Genomic DNA, 24,591 nt, shown 5'->3' on the forward strand with positions numbered 1-24,591 from the left:
ATTATGGAAGTTGTCAATAAAAAGGTTAATAAATAAATAAAAGTATTAAAAAAAGAAAAGATGGGGGATTTATAGAGTGGAAATTGGAATTTGTGTGTGAGGTTCTTTCCATAAGAAAATGACTAAAGGTAAGTGATCATGAGACACTGAAGGCATCTGTGGAGTTTCCCTAGTGAAAGGGTTAGCTCTTTTGGTGTCTTTCATTCTGATTATAGGAAATGCAAATACAGCACAGTTATAAAATTGGTCATCTTTTATGCTATTTAGCTATCTTCAAAGTTTAACGATGATTGATATATCAGTCAGCATGATGTTGTATATTCATGTACAAGAGGTGACTATGGCTGAGTCCCAGAATTCTCCAACAGTTATAATGGTCATCAAATCTTGAAAGTTAACAGTAGAAAAGTGATTGGTTGAACCCATAATACTGTGTGGAGAACTGCGATGTGCCGCGCCCTAAAGATGGTGTCAGCTTCCGCCTTCCGCTAGCCCGATAGCGAGCACTCTCTGGGATAAACAAGTCCTTATTTGGCTGAGGCTGCTTAACTAATTCTGCTTCCTTAATCATGGACCTATCTGCATGGGCCATGTGGCTCACTAGGATTGGCTAGCGCAGGACTACTTAGCTTATGGGTCGGCTCTCCCCGGGGTCAGAAGATTGTTCAAGGTTCCTGAATAAACTGCTTAAAGAAGAGCTCTGGGGTCGCATCATTCTTGCTGGTCGAGGTGGTTGCGACAAGTGGTGGCCCGTTCGGGGAACCTCTCTCTTGAAGGAGGCTCAGAACTTTCTGCAGTCAGGGCAGCGCTGGTAAGTTCCCTAAGGTAAGGTGGGACAATAAAGATCACAGCGAAGCGACAACTTGTGCTCTACTCTGTAGATAAAAAGAGAGCGAAGAAGAGTTCGTGGTGATAGTGAACCGAAAGTAAAGTCACTGTGGACCAGTGAGCAGAGTTAAAGGTAAAAGTAACTATGGGTACTTCTCATTCGCACCCAATTTTTTTGGCTCTTCAGGAGCTGCTTTTGTCAAAGAATTTAAAAGTTAAGAAAAGTACCCTAGAGAGATTTTTGAATGAGTGCAATACTGTTGCCCCCTGGTTTGCGATGTCGGGTAACCTAACGGTCACATGCTGGGATAAGTTAGGGAGGGATCTGGACTTCACTTGGGATCAGGGAACTTTAAAGGCAGGAGTTAGACCAATCTGGAAGCTGATTAGACGCTGTCTCGAGGACCAGAGGTACTGCAGAGCAGTGGAGGAAGGACAAACAGCTTTAGAAATGCTAAAGGAAGAAAGATCAGAGAAGTCAGGAGAAAGGGAAACAACAGACACGGACTGCTCTGATACAGATGAGGAGCTACAAGCTTTGGTAGAGAGGATGGAAAAACATTCTTTGAAGGATAAGAAGAAGGAAAAAGAAAAGTCAGGGCCCGATAGTACGGCGGGACAGCTGAACAAGATCCTTTCTGCTCCGCTATTGTACGATGAGTCGGGCAACCCAGCTCCCTCGGGAGGTTCAGGACGTTCCTTTTGCCCGGAAGTGTGGCAAGCTGTAAGATCAGAGCTACAACTTGCTTGTCCAGTTTTTCAAGATGCTCAGGGTAACCACTATGAGCAGCCTCTTGATTTTAAGGTTATCAAGTCCCTAGCTGAGTCAGTCAGAACATATGGCATAACTGCTGCATTCACCATAGCCCAAGTAGAGTCATTGAACAGGCACTGCATGACCTCAAATGATTGGGGTGGACTAGCCCGAGCTTGTTTGAGTCCAGGACAATATTTAGACTGGAGAGCCTTTACAATTGAATTTGCTACAGAGCAGGCTGCTGTCAATGCTAGGGATGGAAATCCCGTCTGGGACAGAGATATGTTGCTAGGACAGGGAAGGTTTGCCAACCAGCAGACAGGATATCCTGTACAGGTTTATGTACAGGTCAATCAGATTGCCATTAAGGCATGGAAATCCTTGCCGAACAAAGGAGAAGTCAGTGGTAATCTTACTAAGATTTTACAAGGACCCATGGAGCCATTCTCTGACTTTGTGGCAAGAACGGTAGAAGCGGCAGGAAGGATTTTGGGCGATCCTGATGCTGCTATGCTCCTTATAAAACAGTTAGTTTATGAGCAATGTACAAAAGAATGTAGAGCTGCTCCTGCACCCCCAAGGAAAGAATATCTCTAGCTCTTTTTACTCTTAATTTTTTTAAATTTGGACGTGGATGGCCTTTCCACGGCAGATCGCCATCAACGTCAAGGTGGATCCCTGAAAGGATATGTTAAATGGAAAGATGTGCTCACAGGAATGTGGCATGGCCCTGATCCTGTATTGACGTGGACGAGAGGGTCTGTTTGTGTTTTTCCGCAGGATCGTCAGGATCCAGTGTGGGTGCCCGAGAGACTGACCAGAAAAGTCCAACATGAAGATCCTTCCGCTATGGATGCTGATAGGCCTGAGGTGGAGTCTGACTCAGGCAGAACCTCGATGGGGGATCTTGTTGGTGTTTCCAAAGCCTCTTCCAGTTTAATATAATGCCCAAGTTTTCCCTCACTTTTTTGCTAGCAATAAAAGTTTAGGTCTCTCCTATTTGCCCTTGGATGGGGAAATTAGTCCCGTTGAAGGCAATGTTAGTGTACCACTAGTGGGAAGTTTGTGCTTTTTGCTGGTAAGTAATATTAGTCAAATAAGCCCATGTGTGATGCTTTATAATCAGTCTGCTGCCTAGATGGAAGCCCCTTGGAGCCCAGGCCAATTTTCAGTTAATGCCTTCTGGATTAGTGGTCGATGGCCTCCAAGTTATGGAGATGGCATGGATGTTCCCCCTCAGCCTAGGTGTACTCCCTTTTGTCATGGTGCTATTGGGAGCGATGGCTGGTCTCCTGGTGCTGGCCTTCTTGGTGGGCCTGTGGTGTCTATGCAAGATGAGGGTCACACAGCAAAGGAATGCAGCTATAATTATTCAGGCCTTTACAGCCATTGAGGCAGGACAGTCCCCTCATGCATGGATTGCTGTCATGAAGAGCTAGAATACTCAGCATGTTCAGGTTGCGAGGCAAAGCACTGCACTCTAGGTATGCCGCCTGCAGTTAGCAGCCTAGAGGAGAGTATGTCTGAGAGAAAGCGGGTTAGTACCGTCCTTTCCCCATAATATCCATCCTTACTCTCGCCTCTGGAAAAATAGGTACTGGATTTCACTATAGAGCTCAGACCTCTACTCTCACCTGTTTCGTTTAAAACAAAAAGGGGGAACTGTGGAGAGCTGCGATGTGCCGCGCCCTAAAGATGGCGCCGGCTTCCGCCTTCCTCTAGCCCAATAGCGAGCGCTTTCTGGGATAAACAAGTCCTTATTTGGCTGAGGCTGCTTAACTAATTCTGCTTCCTTAATCATGGACCTATCTGCATGGGCCACGTGGCTCACTAGGGTTGGCTAGCGCAGGACTACTTAGCTTGTGGGTCGGCTCTCCCCGGGGTCAGAAGATTGTTCAAGGTTCCTGAATAAACTGCTTAAAGAAGAGCTCTCGGGTCGCGTCATTCTTGCTGGTCGAGGTGGTCGCGACAATACTGAATAGCATTTGTCAGGTGGATGACTCACAAAGCATATGTAAGGCACTGTGTTCGAATATGCCTTTACCAGCAAACACAAAATTGTCCTGGAGAGCTAACCTGGTTCAACTAATAAATGTGAGCAGATGTGCTTGGTGTTTGATTAATCTTCCTCAAACATGCAAATTTATAATCACAAAAAAAAAATAAAAATGAAAGCTTACAAAAAGTGATAAAATGATGTTGCCTATTTATATAGTTTAATAGAGTCAGATTGTGTTTTTCTTGAATCTATAATAATTATAATTTTCTTTCCCCGTTAGCTTAAATAGTTACATGAGGGCTGGAGGGAGGCTTAGTGGTTAAGGCATTTGCAGTGGCTGGAGGCCCTGGAACTCCCATTCTCTCTCTCCCTCTGTCTTTTTCTGTCAAATAAATAAAAATAGATAAATAAAATTGTCTAAAAAGTTACATGGGGGCTAGGCATGGTGGCACATGCCTTTATTGCCAACATTCAGGAGGCAGAGGGAGGTGGATCACCTGAGTTCAAGACCACCCTGAGTCTACATAATGAATTACAGGTCAGCCTGTGCTAGAGTGAAACCCTACCTCAAAAAAACCAATAAATAAATAAATAAAAGTTACATGAGGAATATTACAAAATAGTGCCTTTACTAAATCATTTGGATTGTACTAATTTCCACACATGTTATATCTAGCTGTTTCTGGATTTTAATCTTTATAAATGATTTTTATTTTTTATATTTTTTATTTATTTATCAGAGAGAGGAAGAGGCAGAGAGAAAGAGAGAATGAGTGTGCCAGGGCTTCCAGCCACTGCAAATAAACTCTAGATACATGGCCCCTTTGTGTATCTGGGTTACATGGGTCCTGGGGAATCAAACCAGGGTCCATAGGCTTTGCAGGCAAACACCTTAACCACTAAGCCATTTCCCCAACCTAAGGATTTAAATTTTTAGAGATATCATCATAAATAGTGCTGAAAATAGCTAATAAATGTGACTGACTCCTTCTATTTCCAAGACTCTTTTCCAGAAGTTTCCGCTGCCCAAAAGTTGGACTCTAAAATTTCAATTGATATTGTTATATTTTATATCTTAGGAAGTAAATTATGTGTGAGTTATATATTATATTCCACATATAATATGTGCACATGTAGGCATATATTATTGTTTTAATAATATATGATTTTTAAATTCCATCCTTATTGACATATTGAAACTAATTTATTGATTCTCATACATGTATAACAATAACATATAAATACATTTATTTATATATTCTCCAACTGATATATATATAATTTTGATTTTAAAAAAAGTACCACAATAAACACCTTCCACTGAACTTACTACTTTTTGTGCTGTTTTACATGTACGTAGACATTGGTCTATAAGAGATGTCTAGGAATGTTGGATGAAAACTAATTAATGATGTCTAGGATTTCTCTCCTTCATAGCAGTAGGAATTCCTGATAGTCAACACCTTTTCATCAATTGCTATTTTGGTGGGTAGGAAAAAACATTTCCTTGTGTCATTAATGTTTACTTTCTTGATTACTATTAAGGCGGTGTTTTTTCTTTTTCTTTCTTTCTTTCTTTTTTTTTTTTTTTTTGAGACAGTCTTATGTTGCTAAGGCTGGTCTTGAACTCCTGATCCTCCTCTACTTTTGACATCTGAAATTATAATCATGTCCACTCAGTGTTCACATATTCTTATAAGAGGTCCTTTAAAATCTACCTGCATTTTTGGACAGCGCTTTACAAGATGAAGCCTGAATTTACCTGCACTTATGTGTGTACTAGACATAGTATTCAAATTTTAACTAATAGAAAAATAAATTATGCTTAAAGAAAAGGTCATGGAATTTACTGTCACTTCTAGATTGTATGCTCACTGATGCTTGGTGGGTGACCAGGCATGGGAAGCAGAGACAGTTGCCACATGGAAAAACCTAGGAAGAGGTAGAGCTCTGATTAAAACATAGCAATCAACAGATGTCTCCTGCCACCAACTGGAAAGGCAAGAAAATGACTGCTCCTTCCAATTCTTGGACTTTTGCCTGAAACCCAGGGACAGACACTGAGCCAGTAACCTGTGTGGGTCCAACACCACTCTCGCGAAGCCACTTACAATGCCCAGAATAAAAGAATGACATGATAAATTCATATTGCTTTAAGCCAATCAGTCTTAGAGTCATTTAGTACCAACAATAGAGCTCCTAAGACTTCCCAGATCAGATGTTGCCAGTAATCTAGATCTCTATTTTTATTCTTTGCATTAGAATTCTGCAAGACGAAGAAGCCAGAGACCATAACTATGACCTTGGACTCATGAAAAGGTGCCCCTATCCACTTAATTAAAACTGACTTAAGGCTTTCTAATTCAATCTCTTTAAGCCCTGCTGACTGCATTTCTGCAAGTGCTACTTTTCCTCCAAAGAAATAACTTAAGCACACAGGTATTTCACCAGGTAGTATGTTTCTTAGCATTTAAATTGAGAATAAATGGATTTTTAAACAAGGTAATTATCTAATAAAAAGTTGGTAATGGCAATTTAATTAAAGGGAATTAAATTTATGTTCTCAAATTCTATAAAAGAGTAACTGCTGTTTCATGTTTGGGAGTGAGACGAAGTTTTGTTTGTACAGTTGGTGCTTACACTTTTTAAAAAAATTTTTTAAATTATTATTTACTTATTTGAGAGCGACAGACATAGAGAGAAAGACAGATAGAGGGAGAGAGAGAGAATGGGCGCGCCAGGGCTTCCAGCCTCTGCAAATGAACTCCAGACGCGTGCACCCCCTTGTGCATCTGGCTAACGTGGGACCTGGGGAAGCGAGCCTCAAACCGGGGTCCTTAGGCTTCACAGGCAAGCGCTTAACTGCTAAGCCATCTCTCCAGCCCGGTGCTTACACTTTTCAGTGCTATCTATACAACACACTATGACATGTGGACATGGTTCTTAAGACAAAGCATTCATCAGACTTGGTGCAATTTACATGGCTTGTAGATGAGAAACTGGTGATTTAAATCCATAAAATTTGAGGCTTTATTTAACATACCACACTCCTTTTCCTAGTGTGGTAATGCCAACTGAGTGTCTTTCTTTGAATTTAAGGCAAATATATTTCAAATATATATATATATATATATATATATATATATATATATATATATATATATATGCTTATGTCGTCAGTTTCCCTGCCATCATGGAGCTTCCCCTCATATCTCTAAGCCAAAATAAATCTATTTTATTCCTAAAAGCTGCTCTTGGTCAGATGATTTCTGCCAGCAATGTGAACTGACTGCAATATATTTCAAGTATATATATATATATATATATATATATATATATATATAAATATATATATATACATACATACACATACACACACACACACACACACACACATGTATATACATATATGTAGGTCAAATACGTTAAAATTTTTACAAGTGTTTAGGGAACAAGATATGCTAATATGAGAGCGTGGCATAATCTGTGAAAAAGCCTCTCACCACCCAACTCACAACTACATATTACTCAGTCATAGGGGTGTAAAGCCCACAAGTGGAGCTAAGTCTTTGACTCAGGACACTGTGCTACTCCAGCTGACATCATGTGTAGGATGATTTCCATTATACCACTTGATCCATTAAAACAAAAGGGTAGGTGTATGTTTGCAAGGAAAGTTTCAGGTTTAGAAATTACTTAAAATATAATTCAGGGGCTGGAGAGATGGCTTAGTGGTTAAGCGCTTGCCTGTGAAGCCTAAGGACCCCGGTTCGAGGCTCGGTTCCCCAGGTCCCACGTTAGCCAGATGCACAAGGGGGCACATGCGTCTGGAGTTCGTTTGCAGAGGCTGGAAGCCCTGGCGCGCCCATTCTCTCTCTCTCCCTCTACCTGTTTTTCTCTCTGTGTCTGTCGCTCTCAAATAAAAAAAAAATAAAAAAAAATATATAATTCAGTTTCAGGGTTAGAAATTACTTAAAATATAATTCAGTCCTAAGAAATGGCAAAAAAGTAGGGAAAATTTATGTGTATGTCTAAAATTTTTATATTTTAATTATCATAAAGTTAACAGGCTTCCTGATGGCATTTTCATACTTACTAGGGTTTGGTTGATTCTCCGTCTCGCGTCCACTGCTCCACCTCCCTGGTCCGTGTTCTCACTGTACCCTTCTGCTCCAGTGTTGCCCTTTCCACTTTCACAGTGCATGTATTCTATTCCCCTCCTCATTCTTCTGGCTTAAAGACACCCTTTTCTTCTCTCATATTCTCCCTTCCAGTTTATTGGCCTTTTCACACAATTTGTGCAATAATTAGAAACTAAGAAACTTACGTTGTTTTTCTTTCTGAGCCTTTGATACCTTGGGTATAATATTTTGGCGTTCTACATATTTTTTTATAAATTTTATAAATTTCATTTTTATTTATTACTGAACAGAATTCCTATGCATATAAGTCTCTCTCTCTCTCCATATATATATAATTTTATTGTCCATTCTTTGATGAATATTTTGGATAATACACCAGTTACTTTTAGTTTTGTTCACCGATATTTTAGAAGCTATTGTAAATGGGATATTTTTCATAATCTCTTTCTCAATAAATTCATCACTGGAGTCAGTTTTTACCATGCCCTTGTAATATCCATTTTTTAAAATATAAATTTGGGTCTTGAATCTCTATTTTCTAGCTTGACTGTGGTTGGTGTGGTCGTTTTATTTAGGTGCACCCCATAAACTTAAGTGTTCTGAATGCTAGGTTCCCAGATGATGGAGGTTTGGGAATTAACACCTCCGGGAGGCAGTGAATTGGTGGGGGTAGACTTATGGGTGTTATTACCAGCAATCCCTTGCTAGTGTCTGACACATTTTTCTCTTGCTATTTTTCACCTTATATTGGCCAGGGGGTGAGTCTACCTTCTGCTTATGTCGTCAGTTTCCCTGCCATCATGGAGCTTCCCCTCATATCTCTAAGCTTTTATTCCTAAAAGCTGCTCTTGGTCAGATGATTTCTGCCAGCAATGTGAACTGACTGCAACAGTTGGTCCATTTTGTTAATCTTCAAAGAATCAACACTGATTTATTCTATAAATGATTACTTTAGTCTTTTTCATTAGGTTCTTCTCTAATACTTATTACTTATGTTGCATTTGGTTTGACTTTTTTTTTTAGTTTTCTATATCCTCAAGGTACATTACTAAGTTGAGATCACTCTGTATATTTAATGTTAGCATTTATTACTGTACATTTTATTGTTATGATGGCCTTGGGTATATCCTGGAAGATCTGGTGGGCTGTAGTCTCATTCCCATTGGACAATTGTCCATTCAAAAGTGTATTGTTTATTTCCAAGTATCTGTATATTTTATGAGGTTGGTGTTTTTAAAATTTATAGTTTTATTCAACTTTGGTTTGATAGAATGTAGGGAATTATTTCATATTTTTAGTATTTTTTAATTATAATTTTATTTATTTGACAGAGAGAAAGAGGCAGAGAGAGGAAGAGGGAGAGAGGGAGGGAGGAAGGGAGAGAGAGAGAGAGAAAAAGAGAGAGGGAGAAAGAGAGAGAGAGAATGGGTGCATTAGGGCTTCCAACCAAACCACTGCAAATGAACTCCAGATGCATGCACCACCTTGTTCATCTGGTTTACATGGGTTCTGGGGAATCGAACCTAGGTTCCTTGGCTTTGCAGGCAAATGCCTTAACCACTAAACCATCCCTCCAGTCCCAATTTTCCAGTATCTTTAAGGCTTGATTGGTGGCCTAAAATGTGGTAAACTTTCGAGAAGGTTCTGTGTGCTGCTGATAAAGATGTGCATTCCCTATGTGATGACTGGAATGTTCTTAGATATTTGTTAAGTCTAATTTATCTCTGGGTATAATTTAGGTCTGAATTCTCTGTGATTAATTTTAGTTTGGAATACTATCTTCTACTTATTTATTTATTTATTTATTTTGCTTCAGGATGCACGTGAGGTGTTTTAAATGCTATTTAGTGTTTGTATTATAAAATTGGGGGATCTAAGAGTCAGTGTGTAAGTATTTACAATAATTATCTCCTCTTGGTAAATTTCCCCCTTTATTAATATTTAGTAGCTCTCTTTATCTCCTTATGAAAGTCTTGGTTTGAAATCTACTATATGAGATATGAAAAATGCTACACCAGCTTGTCTGTGGATTCCATTTGCTTGATAGTTCGATTCCTAATCTTTCATTTTCTATTTTTAGATATTTATCCTACTTAGGAGAGTTTCTTAGAGAAATATATGGTTGGATCTTATTTTTTTCATTTTTTACAAATATTTTTTACTTCATCTGTCTTACAATTGGGGACTTAGGGCCATTTGAAGTCAATTTTGTAATTGACAGGGTTGACTATGACTTACTCTTTTGTAGTTTATTGGTAGTGCTCTTAATCTCTTGATGATGTCATATGTTTGTTTGTCTTTCCTTTTAATGATACTTTGCACTGTATTTATTTGAGTCATTGATACTTTTATTTCCATATTTTTGTTTGGTTATTTTTAAATATCAGTTTTTGGATTTTCCTCCACGTTTTAAAATTATTCCTCCAAGTTACCGATTCTTTCATCTGATTTGATAACTTTCTTTCATTTTTTTCTAAATATTGATTGATTTGCAAAGAGATAGAGATAGTCAGACAGAGAGAGATAAATGGCACAGTAGGGCCTCTAGCCACTGCAAACAAACTGCAGATGCATGAGCCACTTTATGCATCTGGCTTTACATGGGTACTGGGGAATAAAACCCAGGTCATTAGGCTTTGCAGGCCAGCACCTTAACTGCTGAGCCATATCTCCAACCCAGTAACTTTATTTTCTCTCTTGAGTTAATTTCATATGTTTCTTGTCCATGTCTTGCATTAAAATCTTTATATGTTTATTTTAGTCCTCTATTTGATTGTTGAATCTTTTTAAAAGTAGGAGTCTGAAATGTTTTTCAAGAATTTTAGCTATATTATCATCTGCTTTGTGGCATTGAGAAACTATGAACTTGTAGGTTGTTATGTTTTGGGGGTTTCTTATATTTTGCACATCTGTTGGAGTCTATGTATTCTAGGGTAGATTTCCCCCCCTTGCCAGACTGTTAGGTTGAAAGTTATACTTAATGAAAATCATCCTTTTGGGGTCTTTTAACTTGGTTTATGTTCAGAAAGGGAATTGATTGTAGTAATAATAGCAACTGTAGCTACAGGAGAATATGCAGTATACTTCACTTCCATCACCTATCACTTCTAGAGACATGGCTGCTAGCATCCTGGGTGAAGAAAATATAGCACGGTAGCACTGATCTTATTGCTGGTTGTTTGTTTACATAGGGGTATCAACATGTAAGTAATATGGTGAAAGGGAATGTAAATAGTTAAGAGGAGACAGAAAAGAAAGGCTAGAGAGATGGCTTAGCTATTCAGTCACTCACTTGCAAAACCTAAGGACCCAGGTTTGATTTCCAAGAATCCACACAAGCCAGATACACAAGGTAGCCTATGCTTCTGGAGTTCATTTGCAACAGCTAGAGGCCCTGGCATGTCTATTCTCTCTCTCTCTCTCTCTCTCTCTCTCTCAAATAAATAAATGAAAGTAAAACATTAAAAAAGGAGAAGGAAACTATATGGATTAGAGGAATGAAAAGAAGTACAGGAGATATTTTATTGGGTTTGAAGTGAATAAAGGTAGAAATAAGAACCTTTTCTAACAAACACAAACTAGAACACATCAATTGGACATTTAAAGTATACAAGTGTACATGGTGAGGAAATATATTTTTTTAAAATTGTATATATACTCATATATATATGAAAACAATTAAATGAACTAAAGATTAAGAAATAGATGCACCTAGAGTCTCCCTGTCAACATTTCCCTTCCTATGCCAGGCACCAATGACCTCCAATTAGAGCCAGGCCTTATATGTGGGTCTGGGCAGTTTCCCCTTCTCCTTCTTTCCCCACCCTTGACAGCTCGTGTCCCTGCCATCAGAGCCAAAACCAAGCATGACCTGTACAACACTGAGACTATTCTCATTTTGACATAGAGGATGAAGGAGGGAAAATCTCTTCAAAATAGAGATGGTTTAGTTGGATAGCAGAGATTCAGCAAGAGGAGGACAAGGAGTGGAGGAAGAAGAAAGTATTGGAAGGGGATCAGAATCAAAATACATTAAGTTCCTGTTTAAGCACTGTCAGTGAAAAGTTTATTTTTAAAAAGGAAGATGGAGATAGAAATGATCAAGAAAATGAAATGAGAGGTATATGTGGCTGGGGAGATGGCTCAGTATGTAAAAGCACTTCTGGTGCAAGCCCAAGGACCTGAGTTGGGATCCCTGCAATCTGTGTAAAAGTAGGATATGTTACCATAGATCTGTAATCCCAGCTCTCCTATGGCAAGATGAGCACTGAAGATAGGAGAATCCCTAGAAGCTCAAGGGCCAGGAAGCCTGGTGAACAGAGCAGCAAGCAACAAAAGACCCTGCCTCAAACAAGGTGGGAGGTAAGGACAGACACCAAAGGTTGTCCTTTGACCTCCATATGTGCTCTACAACACATGCCCACCCACACTGGTGTATACAAATACTCATCCATTTTCATTCATATTCTCTCTCTCTGTTCTGTCATTTAGGATACTGCACCATGCTTTGTTTTAAACTTCTTGTGATCCACAAAGCTTCTTGCTATTGCAGGTAAGGACAGAATGGGGAGAATCTCAGCAACTTCTGTTGTTATCTCTGTGGTATGAAGCTTGAGGTCTGCTGCAGCAGTCTGGCTGATCCATTTTTCCTGGAGTTCTAATGGATCTATTGCTCCATAGGGCAGTAAATGGGGAGAGGGAAATGAAGAGTACAGATTTCCCAGCTTCAGAGTTCTGTACTTTCTGTAAGGCTGTGTGTGTTGTTTTCTGAGCCACCCCCTTGCTGGTAGATTCAGGCAGACTAAATTTGCTTCTGCCAAGCTCTGAGCCCCTCTTTCCCCATTCCAGTCCCAGGTTCATATTATTTGCTCCTCTATTTAAAGAAGGGGGTTTAAGGGATAAAAGACTATAAGCACTTAGAACTTGATTTCAGATTTAGTTTCTTTTCTTCTAAATTTTGTTTGAGGTGTGCTGTGTTAAGTGGTCAAGCTCAGCCTCTGAGAGGTTTCCTGCAGCATGAACTGTGAAGGGCGCTCCAGATATTACTTTTGTAATAATGACTTGTAGGACCTTTCATAGATTTTAGAAAACAGCCTTTGTTTAGTCCTTTTTAAGCCAATGAAAGATCAGTTGCATGACTTCCTAAACTGCCATTAACCTCACCAGCATCAGGCACCTCTAACTACCCTAAAAGTCTCATATACTTGGGAAAGCTGCTTTGGTGTGTAATTGGTTTAAAAAATAAAAAAAAAGGACTCAAGTTGACATGTACCTTTGGTATGTAGCCCGTTGTAAATTGCTTCCAGATGCATTTATCTTTTATTCAATTTTTTAACTTTATGTTTTTCATTTTTATGTAGCAAATTTTGGAGCCTATGAAGAAAAGGCTTAATATAGATGTAAGTATAATTATTAAAGGGGGGAAGTAAGAGGTGAGAGAAGGGCAGTAATATAAATTCTAGAATGAGTGCAGGCTTGCCAAGAGACCAGACTTATTTGGGTCACAAATTATAAAGAAAGAAAATAATGACAGTAAATAATACAACAATACTAAAAAATATGCAATCCTATATAATGAATAAAAGTGTGGATTACAGAGACAAAAGTTTGGTTCTGTCACTAGCTGTGTGACATTTGATAAATCACTTAGCCTTTATATATCTCGGTTTTCTTCATATAAAATTGAGATAATAATATCTTCCTCCCAGGAATGCTTGTAAGAATGACATGAATAAACCAGGCACAATGATGCATGCCTTCAATCCCAACACTCAGGAGGCAGAGGTAGGAAGACTGTCATGAGTTCAAGGCCACCCTGAGACCTGCGACTACACAATAAATTCCTGGTCAGCTAGAGCTTGAGTGAGATCCTACCTCAAATAACCAAGTTAAATAAATAAATACACATAGATACATACATATAAATATATAAGGATTATGACTGACATATAACACATGTATGTAAAAACTGATAATTATTGACTTCTATGCCTTTCAATATATTTTTGCATACATGTACTTTAGAAAAGCATTTGGAGAAAATTTAGAGCAGAAAATGAAAGAGTTGGGAGTAGGGAAGAAAAATACCATCAACAGAAGAAAAACAGGAGAGTGAAAACAGAATAAAAGATGGCAAAGAAAATGCAGATGTGTACCATTGTCACGAGAGGAGGTCTGTGCAAAGAATGTGTCCTTTTTATTCTGTTATTTTGAATTGCTAACCAGTTTTGTATTCATTCTTCACAGTTTTTCCCCCAAATCTATCTACACTTTGGATTAAGTAATCACCAAGGGGAATTTATACTTGTGGCTTCATCTTTAGCACAAGGAATATCATAATAGCACAGACAGATACCTATGTACACTCTTGCACATTTTCATAAATGGATATATATATATGCACACTGGCCAACATATGTCAATGTACGTTTATACATTTCCTATGTTGTAAAATACTTGAGAAGACCATAGCTGCAAATGGAGTTTTGAGCAATAAACACTAAGAGAACCGTTTTACATCTATGTTCGATTACAATTTGGCTGTTAATAAAAAAGATAGTCATTTTGTTTTCCTCAAATTCATAAGTTCAGACTCTCCCCTAAGTGAAGTACATCATGCAACAGCACAATAGTCACATAATGAGTAGTTCTTCTGTGAATCACAAGATAATACAACCCTTGCAAAGGATCACACGAGCTGGATACCTTCAGGCAAATAAACAAATGACTATGATAACATGCCAGTAGATTTCAAGTTCCATTTCTGTACTTGAAGACAATTACAACTGAAGTTGAACGACCTAAACCCCATCTCAATTCTCAGAAAACATATCTCCACAGATTTATCACTCAATATTGTTCTATATTGATGCTCTAGAAGAACTATTCTTTTTTTTTTGTTGTTTATTTTTATTTATTTGATAGTGACAGAGAGAGAAAGAGGCAGATAGGGAGAGAAGAGAGAGAAGGGGCGAGCCAGGGCCTCCAGCCACTGCAAACGAACTCCAGATGCTTGGGCCCTCTTGTGCATCTGGCTAACGTGGGACCTGGGGAATTGAACCTCGAACAGGGATCCTTAGGCTTCACAGGCAAGCGCTTAACCGCCAAGCCATCTCTCCAGCCCTAGAAGAACTATTCTTTATCCAGATGTTGCATAGCACATAGCATTGTTTACTCACTCTGCATATGTAAGATAATTTTAGAGATATGCTGATTTGCATTTGGTTTCAGGAAATATGTATCTCTGCAGATATTGTTCTCTTCCCTTTGCTTGCTAACAAGAATACTACTTATGTTCATTACTGTTTTTCTTCTGTTTTGAGTAACTAAATATTGCTCAATTAGGCCAGACTTGGTGGTGTAGACCTGTTACACCAGCCACTCAGGTGGTTGAAGCAAGAGGATCTTTCAAGATCACCTTTAGATATACAGTAATGGCATAGCCAGCCTTGACAATTTAATAAAAGCCTGTTTCAAGATTAAAAATTGAAAAAATAGGGCTGGAGAGATGGCTTAGCGGTTAAGCGCTTGCCTGTGAAGCCTAAGGACCCTGGTTTGAGGCTCGGTTCCCCAGATCCCACGTTAGCCAGATGCATGAGGGGGCGCACGTGTATGGAGTTCGTTTGCAGAGGCTGGAAGCCCTGGTGTGCCTATTCTCTCTCTTTCTCCCTCTGTCTTTCTCTCTGTGTCTGTCGCTCTCAAACAAATAAATAAAAAATTGAAAAAAAAATTGAAAAAATAGAGCTAGGGACGTAGCTCACTGTCAGAGTGCTTGCTAAGCATGCACAAGGTCATTTCTCAATCCCCAAATAGACTGAAATATTCCACTTGATTAAACTGAGTAACTAAAGATACATTCCATACAAAAATATTCTATTTAAAGGCAGGTCACTTTTATTCATTTATCAAATGGACAAATGATAACTTACTTTAACACCTTGCTTTTTAAAATGCTGTACTTAAGATGTTTTAACATCTTTCAGTCAGAGTGTAGCTAGATATTTATCCAGTGATAACTTTAGGTAGGAAAACAGCCTCTTGTGGGTCAATTCAATCATTTTTCAGTACCAAAGGCATAAACTTCGATACTGACTTCACATTGTTAAACTATAAAAACATCACTCATGTATATTATCAATCTTGGTGTCAGTTACTTACCACCACATAACTTACTGCCTCCAAACAAAAGGCTTTAAAACTACAATTGATTACCACAGCGTCTGGAGGTAATTTGCAGACAGCCGCCTTGTGGACTCAGGTTGCTGAGACGTGAGCCCTGTTTGCCATGGGTCCATTTGCTCAGCTTGTCCCGTGGCGGTTGGTGGAAGGTCTCACTCCTTCGCTCTTTTGGCCAGAGGTCTGGGTCCTTTGCTTAGGAGTCACTGGACAAGGCAGCTTCAAGGTCCACAACATAACAGTTGATTCGCTCATGTGAATTTTCTTGGAGAGAAACTAACTTCAGTATTCCTCCTCACTACCGACCCTGCAAGTCTGTCTCAGCGCTTAGAAAAGAGCCCTTTTTCTGCTATGCTCAAAGGTATGGGTGGGTATTAAGCTTTACCTTTTAAGAGGAACAGTATGAAAGAACCTGGGAAGACATTTTCAAAGGTCACATTCTGTCCCCACCGGACACAACTCATTTACATTTCCCTCACAGGAAACACAAATTCTTTCTCCTGAAGATCGGAAGTCCTACCTTTTCCCAGCGCGTCTGAAGCAGAGGACACGCCTTGCATACTTGCATACACATATTTACAGTTCTTGGGGAACAATCTAGAACTGTGGAGTAGACAGGTAAAAATGCTTCATTTTCTAGCATTTCAAGTTGAGAGAGGCATAGTATGGCCAGGGTAGATCTCACAGTGAAAAATATAAAAAAATTTTTTAAAAATAAACATAAAAAGGAAATCAGAGTACATGACGTCACTGTTGCACAGCAAGTTTAGGATTTCCTGGCCTAATATGGTGAGTGCTTTGAATGAAATTCGGGGTCTGGATAATGATATATGATGGTCCTACCTTCTGGAAATTTGATCTTATCCCCAAATGTAGCCTTTGTTTTCAAAAGTTAATCTTTATTTATACCTCAATATTATGCTACTTGGTTATTGAAGTTTAAGGATCCAAAGTTCTTTTCTTTTTTCCTTCCGTCTTTCCTTCCTTGCTTCCTTCCTTCCTTCCTGCGTTCCTTGCTTCCTTCCGTCCTTCCGTCCTTCCGTCCTTCCTTCCTTCCTTCCTTCCTCCCTTCTTTCTTTCTTTCTTTCTTTCTTTCTTCCTTTTTTATTATGTACTGTAAGCAAAGTGTAAGAGAAAAGCAGAACACTGGATTTGATTTCTACAGCCAAGACTGTTTTATTTAGAGAAAACAGCAAGATGCCTCAACTTTCCAGCGGGATGAATGCTGAAGCATTGAGCCAGGCTAGGGTGTAAGTTTATTAGGAAAATCCTAAGATAAACAGACTGTACCAGGTACAGTTGATAAAAAAATTGTAGTTGTTTGTGTCCTTGTTCAGAATAAGCTTCTTCATCCAGAAATGTCTCTAAGGGAGATTACTCAGATGGTCTTTGGTCCTTCAAGGCCACCTAGGCTAAGGGAAGTACATCAATCAGAGAAGGATGCCAAACTTGTTTATTGCTCTCAAGCTTTAGGGATAGCTATTAACTCTTTAGTTCCCTTTAGTTTTTAGGGAAGGCTATTAACCCTTCTTGTACTTTCTCAGTCCCTTTCAGACCAAGCTGGTAGAATTTCTTTCTTTCTTTTTTAACTATTATTAATTTTCTACGTTAACAAAGTGATCAGTTTCACTATGGTGTGTTCATACATATATACCATTCAACTTTGTTTTATTCTTCTCATGCTCTATTGAACCCCACCCCACTGTAAAACTTTGTAAGTCTTCTTCTGTGAAAATGCCTGAGAGAGAATATGTTTAAGTTTCTTAGATGGCTCATGTCTGATTGAGAGGGTTTATGACACGTGCACATCCCTAACCCGAATAATGAGTCTTTAGTTACTACCCTGAAGTAGAACTTTTCTTTTTTCTTAGCTATTAAGAGTTTTCATACATACTTTTGGTTTCTTCTCTAGAAAATATGTGGGGAGAAAAGTCATCAATGGGCCTATCCAATTATAGATCTAGTCTGAAAGCCACACAACCAGCTAGTCAGACAATAGGTGCCCACTGGTATAATACTATGATGATGACTGGCATAAAGTTAACTGACTGTTCTTGGATTGGATCTTAGACCCATTCCATGAGAAGAAATTCATGACTGGTACTGAAAAACTGGTCCAAAACCTATGTTAAAGAGGTCAGAGACTGTAGAGAGGAAGTCATTACAGTTAATTGATTGAATCACTACTGTTAATTGATTGAGACTATGTTATGTCAATCAAATAGCCATCTAAATGTTTATTTTTACATGTTTTATTTATTTATTTGAGAGAGGAAGAGGGAAAGGGAGTGGGGGAGGGGGAGAATAAGGAAGAGAATGGGTGTGCAAGGACCTCTTGCAAATTAACTCCAGACACATGTGTTACCTTGTGGTCTGTCTTAAATGGGTCCTGGTGAATCGGACCTGGGTCCTTGGGCTTAAAAGGCAAGTACCTTAATCACAAGCCTTCTCTCCAGCCCCTAAATGTTTGTTTGTTTATTTATTTATTTTTTGAGGTAGGGTTTCACTCCAGTCTAGGCTGACCTGGAATTCACTATGTAGGCTCAGGCTGGCCTTGAACTCACAGTGATCCTCCTACCTCTGCCTCCCAAGTGCTGTGCTTAAGGGCATATACCACCACACCTGGCTTTTTTAAAAAGTTTTTTTTTAAAATTATTTTTATTTGTTTGAGACACAGAGATTGGGGGGAAGAGAGAGAGAAAGAGAATGGGCATTCCAGGGTCTCTATCATGGCAAACGAACTCAAGATGCATGTGATACCCTGTGCATCCGGCTTATGTGGGACCTAGAGAATAAAACCTGTGTCCTTAGGCTTCACAGGCAAGCATTTAACTGCTAAGCCACCTCTTCAGCCCCTTACTTTTTACTTTTATGCCCATGTATTAATGAGGGATATTGATAGTGTCAGATATGAAAGGTCTGAATGAGCTCAGTACATACTGTCACAATTATACAGACCTATTAGACTGTTGATTGTATAGGATTCTAGAAACAGGGACTAATGCTGTGTCTTGACCATGACATCATATATATTGTAAAATATTTTATTTAGTGCTGGGGAGATGGCTTAATGGTTTAGATGCTTACCTGTGAACCCTAAGACTTAAGTTTGATTCCCCAGTACCCATGTAAGCCATACACACAAGATGGCACATGACTTGGAGTTCATTTATGGTGCCTAAAGGCCCTGGTGTGCCCATTTTTTTCTCTCTATGAGCCTCTTCCTCTCTTTCCATCCCTGTCTCTCTCAAAATAAATAAATAAGTAAAAAACATTTAAAATAATTTATGTTTTAATATATTTTAGAGAAATAGGAAGAGAGAGAGAGTGTGTGTGTATGAGTGTGCCAGGACCTCCTGTCACTTCAAACAGACTGCAGATGCGCCACTTGGTGCATCTGGTTTTAAGTGAGTACTGGGGAATTGAACTTGAACTCAGGCCAGCAGGCTTTGCAAGCAAGTGCCTTTAATCATTGAGCCAACTCTCTAGCCTTCACATTTATTTTGTATATAAATTTGTCTTTCCTGCCTGCAAGGGAAAGCCAATGTCTTCATTTAAAATAAAGTTTTATTTTAATAATCAAAGGATACTCTGCCTTATATCTCTACTTAAGAGAGATATGGCTTTGAGCAAAGGACTTGGAGATCCACGAGTCCTTTCCCATCATAATATGCAGAAGTTGTTAGCCTTCAGGTTAGATGGATCAACCTTTTAAGGTACAACTAAGATGCCAACTTGCAGGTACTGTTCACAATCCTGCAAGATGTACATTATACCCTACTATCACTTTTACATTATTTTGATTTCCTTGTAGATAGACTACTTGCGAATGGACACCAAGGGCATAAAGTCAAGAGAGCCCGGCTGGCAATCACTCTCATGACTATTTAGAAGTTTTTCTTTTTCTATTTTAGAAGATTTCTTCCCCAAAATCTTGACCTCTGTAAATCTATAGATCCAAGTTATCAGAGCATGGACTAACTGCATGATATAAGTCACCTAGGTCAGTGGTGGTGCTACACCCAGGCCAAGAGACTAGGGGAGGGAGTTTATAAGGTGCACTTAAAGCTTCCTCAAGTACAGTGGTAGTAGGAAAGAGTTCATCTTACTAATCTCTCAATAACAAGTTTCTCATAAATGAAAACGAGTTAGGAGACACTGCACATGGTTGGGATAAGTTTACTGTAGGATGCCTGTGAGTCCAAGCAGTGTAAGGGATGGTTTGTTGTGGGTTTCATGTTATGTTGGCCGACCTTCCTTTCAGAAATGACACCCCTCTCTGCTAGCTGCCATAAGTGTGAGTGTGTTAGTCTGTTGGCCCACAGCTGCTGTTCTCTTAGGCAGTTACCCTAATCTGAAAGGACACATTCTCCACAAAAGCTATTCTGTCTGTGGTGGCATTGCCTATCCTATGAACAGTCCAAACAGGGACCCAAATACTCTAAAACTTTGCTACATTTTGAAATATCTAGGGCCCGTTCCAACTCCAGAGCTCCCCAAGAGTTTGGCAGAAACCTCTGTGATAAATGAAGCACTGTAACTTCTTTCCCATTTCCTCAGAGGTGTCATTCCTAAATGTAAGCCCCAATAAATCTCTATTATTCAGGTCTGGTTCCAATGAGCCTTAATTAAAATTACTTTACTTGTTTCAGTCGTACTTATTTGAAGGACACAGTCTTGCAAAAGGATGCAAAATAGGAACTGGGCACTAAAAAACAAGACATTCTTCTTGGGAATTTCTCACACTCACTCCCTTGCTTTCCTTCAAAGTCTGTGTATGAAGGATAAAGACATATACGTGATATGCACCTGTGAAAATACACACATACCATATATATATGTATATATACATATACATATATATACATACATACATACATACATACATATATACACACACATATACATATATATATACATATATGTATATATATATATCTCATATATACGTATTTTATATATATATACATACATATTTCTGTGGAAAAAATATAAACACTATGTTAGTGTGGGGCAACACTTTTTTCATGTTTCCATCTTTCTAAATTCTAACTAGAAGAGAAACATCTGTTTAAAAGAGGAATCCACTGAATTCATGCCAAGTACGGAGTACAGTGTTTAGCAGTTAGTTCTACCTTGCTGAGATTTGTATTCAACCAGACACAGTCTGTGGGAGGAAGTGATTTATTTCAAGATTACAGATGCAGGGGAAGTTACATCAGTGGTAGAAGAAGCTCTGTCTATACATCCAAACAGAGAAGCAAAATATCGATACCAGCAGACAGCATCACAAGCAAGCACAGCCAGAGCTCAATAGCTCTGCATAAACACTTGGGCTGAAATCCAGATCTTCCCCTAGTTACATGCCCTCTCCAGTAGTCTGCTGATGACTTAAACAGAAATTTAACCTCAGTAAGAAATACCTATGTGGGACATACATTCAGACTACCACATTTCTCTCCTGGCTCCCATAGACACATAATCATCTCACACTATACATAACATTCAGTCCAACTTCAAAGCTACCTGTAGTCTATGCCAACTTTAAGACTGTTTCAAAGATCTAAGTTTCATCTGAGATTAAAACTGTCTTTTAACTATTAATTCTATAAAATCAAAACAAGTTACATACTTCCAACATAATGACACAGAGTACATGTTTCTGTCGCTATGTGGCAAAGCAAGGAGAGATTGGACCAATGCAAAATCAATAACCATTAGGGAAACATCAAACACCTACAGTTTAACACCCATAGCTTGACATCCATAACAGGTGATGACAGTCTGTGGAATTTTCAAATCTGCCCCTTCAGCTGGGCTGAGTAGCTGAGGAAAACTTCCAACCTGAGCCAGCAGCACTCCATGATAGCCTTTGAATAGTTATGGTATATCCAAAACATCTTTGGATCTCCGCTGTAAACCACAGTCCCTCTTACAGTGACCTCACTGGCCTCCAGAAAGGGTTTATTTCAACCTTTTTTCTTGGACAGCATCTCAGCAGTGGCTTCTGGAACAGGTGGACTTCATAACCTGCTTCCATGCAGCTTTTGTGCTCCCAGAACCAACACCATGCATGCAGTGACACATTCATTTTGTTAATTTGTGGAGGAAATAAATCATGACCATGAAAAACAGGTTTCTTCCTTTCAGTCATCTCCTTTCAACAGAATTTAAATTTCCACCATTCATTCTTTCCTGGGTAGAATTTACCTCAGGCATCTTTTCCATCATTTCAATATATGGCAGTTGGGCCACCCTTAAAGATGGTAATATGTTTAACAACAGTGTTAGCGACCTAAAATCAGTATCTGTGCCTGCCACTTTAGATCTGTTTGATTTTTTTCCAATTTAAAATTGTACATCTTTTAGTTCTATATCTTCTGCTAAGTGTACCAGTCTATTACTTGTAAATTCAACTTTGTTTAAATTCTCTAGGTATGGGTAGATAAATGTAATCAGCCTTTATGCCAGAGTGACAGTTCCAATAAAGTTCTCTGTCTTCTTTCTTTTCCCTTTGAATGTTCATAAGCGAAGCCTGCAGACACAATTCTTTTTGCATTTTCCAACTCTCACCAGAATATCCCATAAAATTTGGGTTACCGCTTTCTAAAGGGATCCACAGTGACAAGTACCAAATCCATGCATATTCCTCAAGTGCATAAGTTCAAAAAGATAAAATCCACATGGTCAGAGTCATCTGCAGCAATGTCTCACTCCTGGTACCACATTCTGAAGTAGTTAGTTCCATGTTCCTGGGATAAGCATCCATCATATTTTCTGGGAGGGATTTATTTCAGGCTTACAGATCTAGAGAAAAGGCCATCAATTGCAAAAGAAGCTGCTTTCGTTCATCCAGACAGAGAAGCAAAACACTGACGTCAGCAGACAACACCACAAGCAAGCATGGCCAGAGCTCAACTGCTCTGCTCATATCTTTGGGCTGGAATCCAGATCCTACCCCAATGACATGCCCCTTCTAGCAGGCTTTTGGAGTCTTAACAGGAAGTTTAACCTTCGTTAAAAAATTTCCTAAGGTTATGGGGGAAATACATTCAAAGTACCACAAGATGATTTTGAACAAGGACAACTATGCAAATGCATATTTTTAAAGTGTTCAGTGCTTAATATTCTTTCTTTATATGTGCTACTTTATCAGGTGCTCCAGTGCTCATTTCAGGCATTGAATGATCAAATCTGATCAGCACAATTTTAGCTGGGAAAATTAGGTGAATCTTACTGGCCACATGTGATCTCATGAGTCAAATTGTTACTTAAGTGCATTAACTTAAGGGCCTGACCATTCAGTCCAATGAAGTAGATTTGCTTTGATAACCACAAAAAATTTAACTTATCGGATGTCATGGTGTGACATATGTGCTCTGCAGGTTCATGTTTTTATACACTTGGTCCCCAGTTGGAGCTTCTATTTTAATAGGTTTTGTAGAGGTTGGTCTATGAATGTTATACCTGCCTCATGATTTACCAAGATGTGAGCAGGCATGTATCAGGCAACAAGATTGATAAATTACTGCACCATGCCCTCCCTGCCATCAGAAACTGAAGTCTACTAGAACCATGAGCCAGAATAAACCGTTCCTCTCTAAAGTTTTCTTTGGAAGGTATTTGGTAACAAAAGTGAGAAAGATAAGTGAATCATGGATCTATTTCCACAGTGTAAGGTGCCTTTAGATGACACTATCCAGGTTGAAAACTATCTGGTCAGATATTTGGTAAATTTTTGGTGACTACCTAGTAGTTCTATTTATTTTTTGTTATTGTTCTTTATTTTTTACCCTATTTAAGTGAATAATCGGAAAAGACTATGCAGGGGGAGGGGGAAAGAAATATCATCTAATTGAGCTCTTTAGTTATCCAAGCAGCCAAATCAATTCTTCCTTGGTGGTATCAATTATAGGTTTTGGCACAATTGAATACAATAATGGAGGTTGACCTTTAAATGTTGTAGAAGCTATTTAGATACAGAGCTATGTTCTCCAGTGGATGTCAACTTAAGGGAATGAGATAAACCCTTACAGCTTTTTCTCTTCCATTTACCTCCATTCAAAAGAACTGGTCTGTACACTCTTCATGGTTCTGGGCACTCTGCTAGACTTTAAGGCAGGTATTCTTCACCCCCTACCCCCCCCCTTTTTTTTCCTTTGCCCTTTTTATAGAGAAGGAAATAGATACACCTAAAGAGAAACTGTTGTAGGCACCTAGGCTGATTCCATGACTTGGCTATTTTGTGGTGTCACAATAAACATGATCAATAAAGCAAACCAAATTGGTCAAACTCAACAAACATGATTCTTTCACATTTTGAAAAGGTTGAAAGTTAAGCAAATTCTCAGTAAATCCTCTTTGTTGTGAAGGCTCCAGAACTATGTTTTAAAAATAACTCTTTATTGATCACATTAAATTTCATTTCATGAATAATTATGAAGCAACCAACATATTCAATGTATCCAGCTTACATCCAGCCAGTTCCATTATGCTGACTTGTAAATCCCTTATATATTTTTTTAATTTCTAGAATTAGACATGAAACACATAATTTCTATTCTAATCATGCAAAATAATAAATCATTAAAATATCAATAATAATCAGAGCTTGTCTTCAAGCCATACAAGTACAGAGCCCCTCCCTTTGTACAATACCAAATCTGGTCTGGTCCTGTTTACTCTTTCTT

General features: G+C 38.8%; 1 protein-coding gene across 1 annotated transcript in view; it reads left to right on the forward strand.

Moving 5' to 3' along the window:
• Positions 1-2,219: 2,219 nt before the first annotated feature.
• Gmnc (geminin coiled-coil domain containing) overlaps positions 2,220-24,591 on the forward strand; it is a 104,062-nt gene continuing 81,690 nt past the window's right edge. The window contains exons 1-2 of the mRNA XM_045149177.1: positions 2,220-2,255; positions 2,366-2,494. Of these exons, the coding sequence (XP_045005112.1) occupies positions 2,220-2,255; positions 2,366-2,494 (165 nt within the window). The remainder of the gene's footprint in view (positions 2,256-2,365; positions 2,495-24,591) is intronic.

This window comes from Jaculus jaculus, chromosome 5 (assembly GCF_020740685.1).
Source record: "Jaculus jaculus isolate mJacJac1 chromosome 5, mJacJac1.mat.Y.cur, whole genome shotgun sequence".
NCBI classification, from domain to species: Eukaryota; Metazoa; Chordata; class Mammalia; order Rodentia; family Dipodidae; genus Jaculus; species Jaculus jaculus.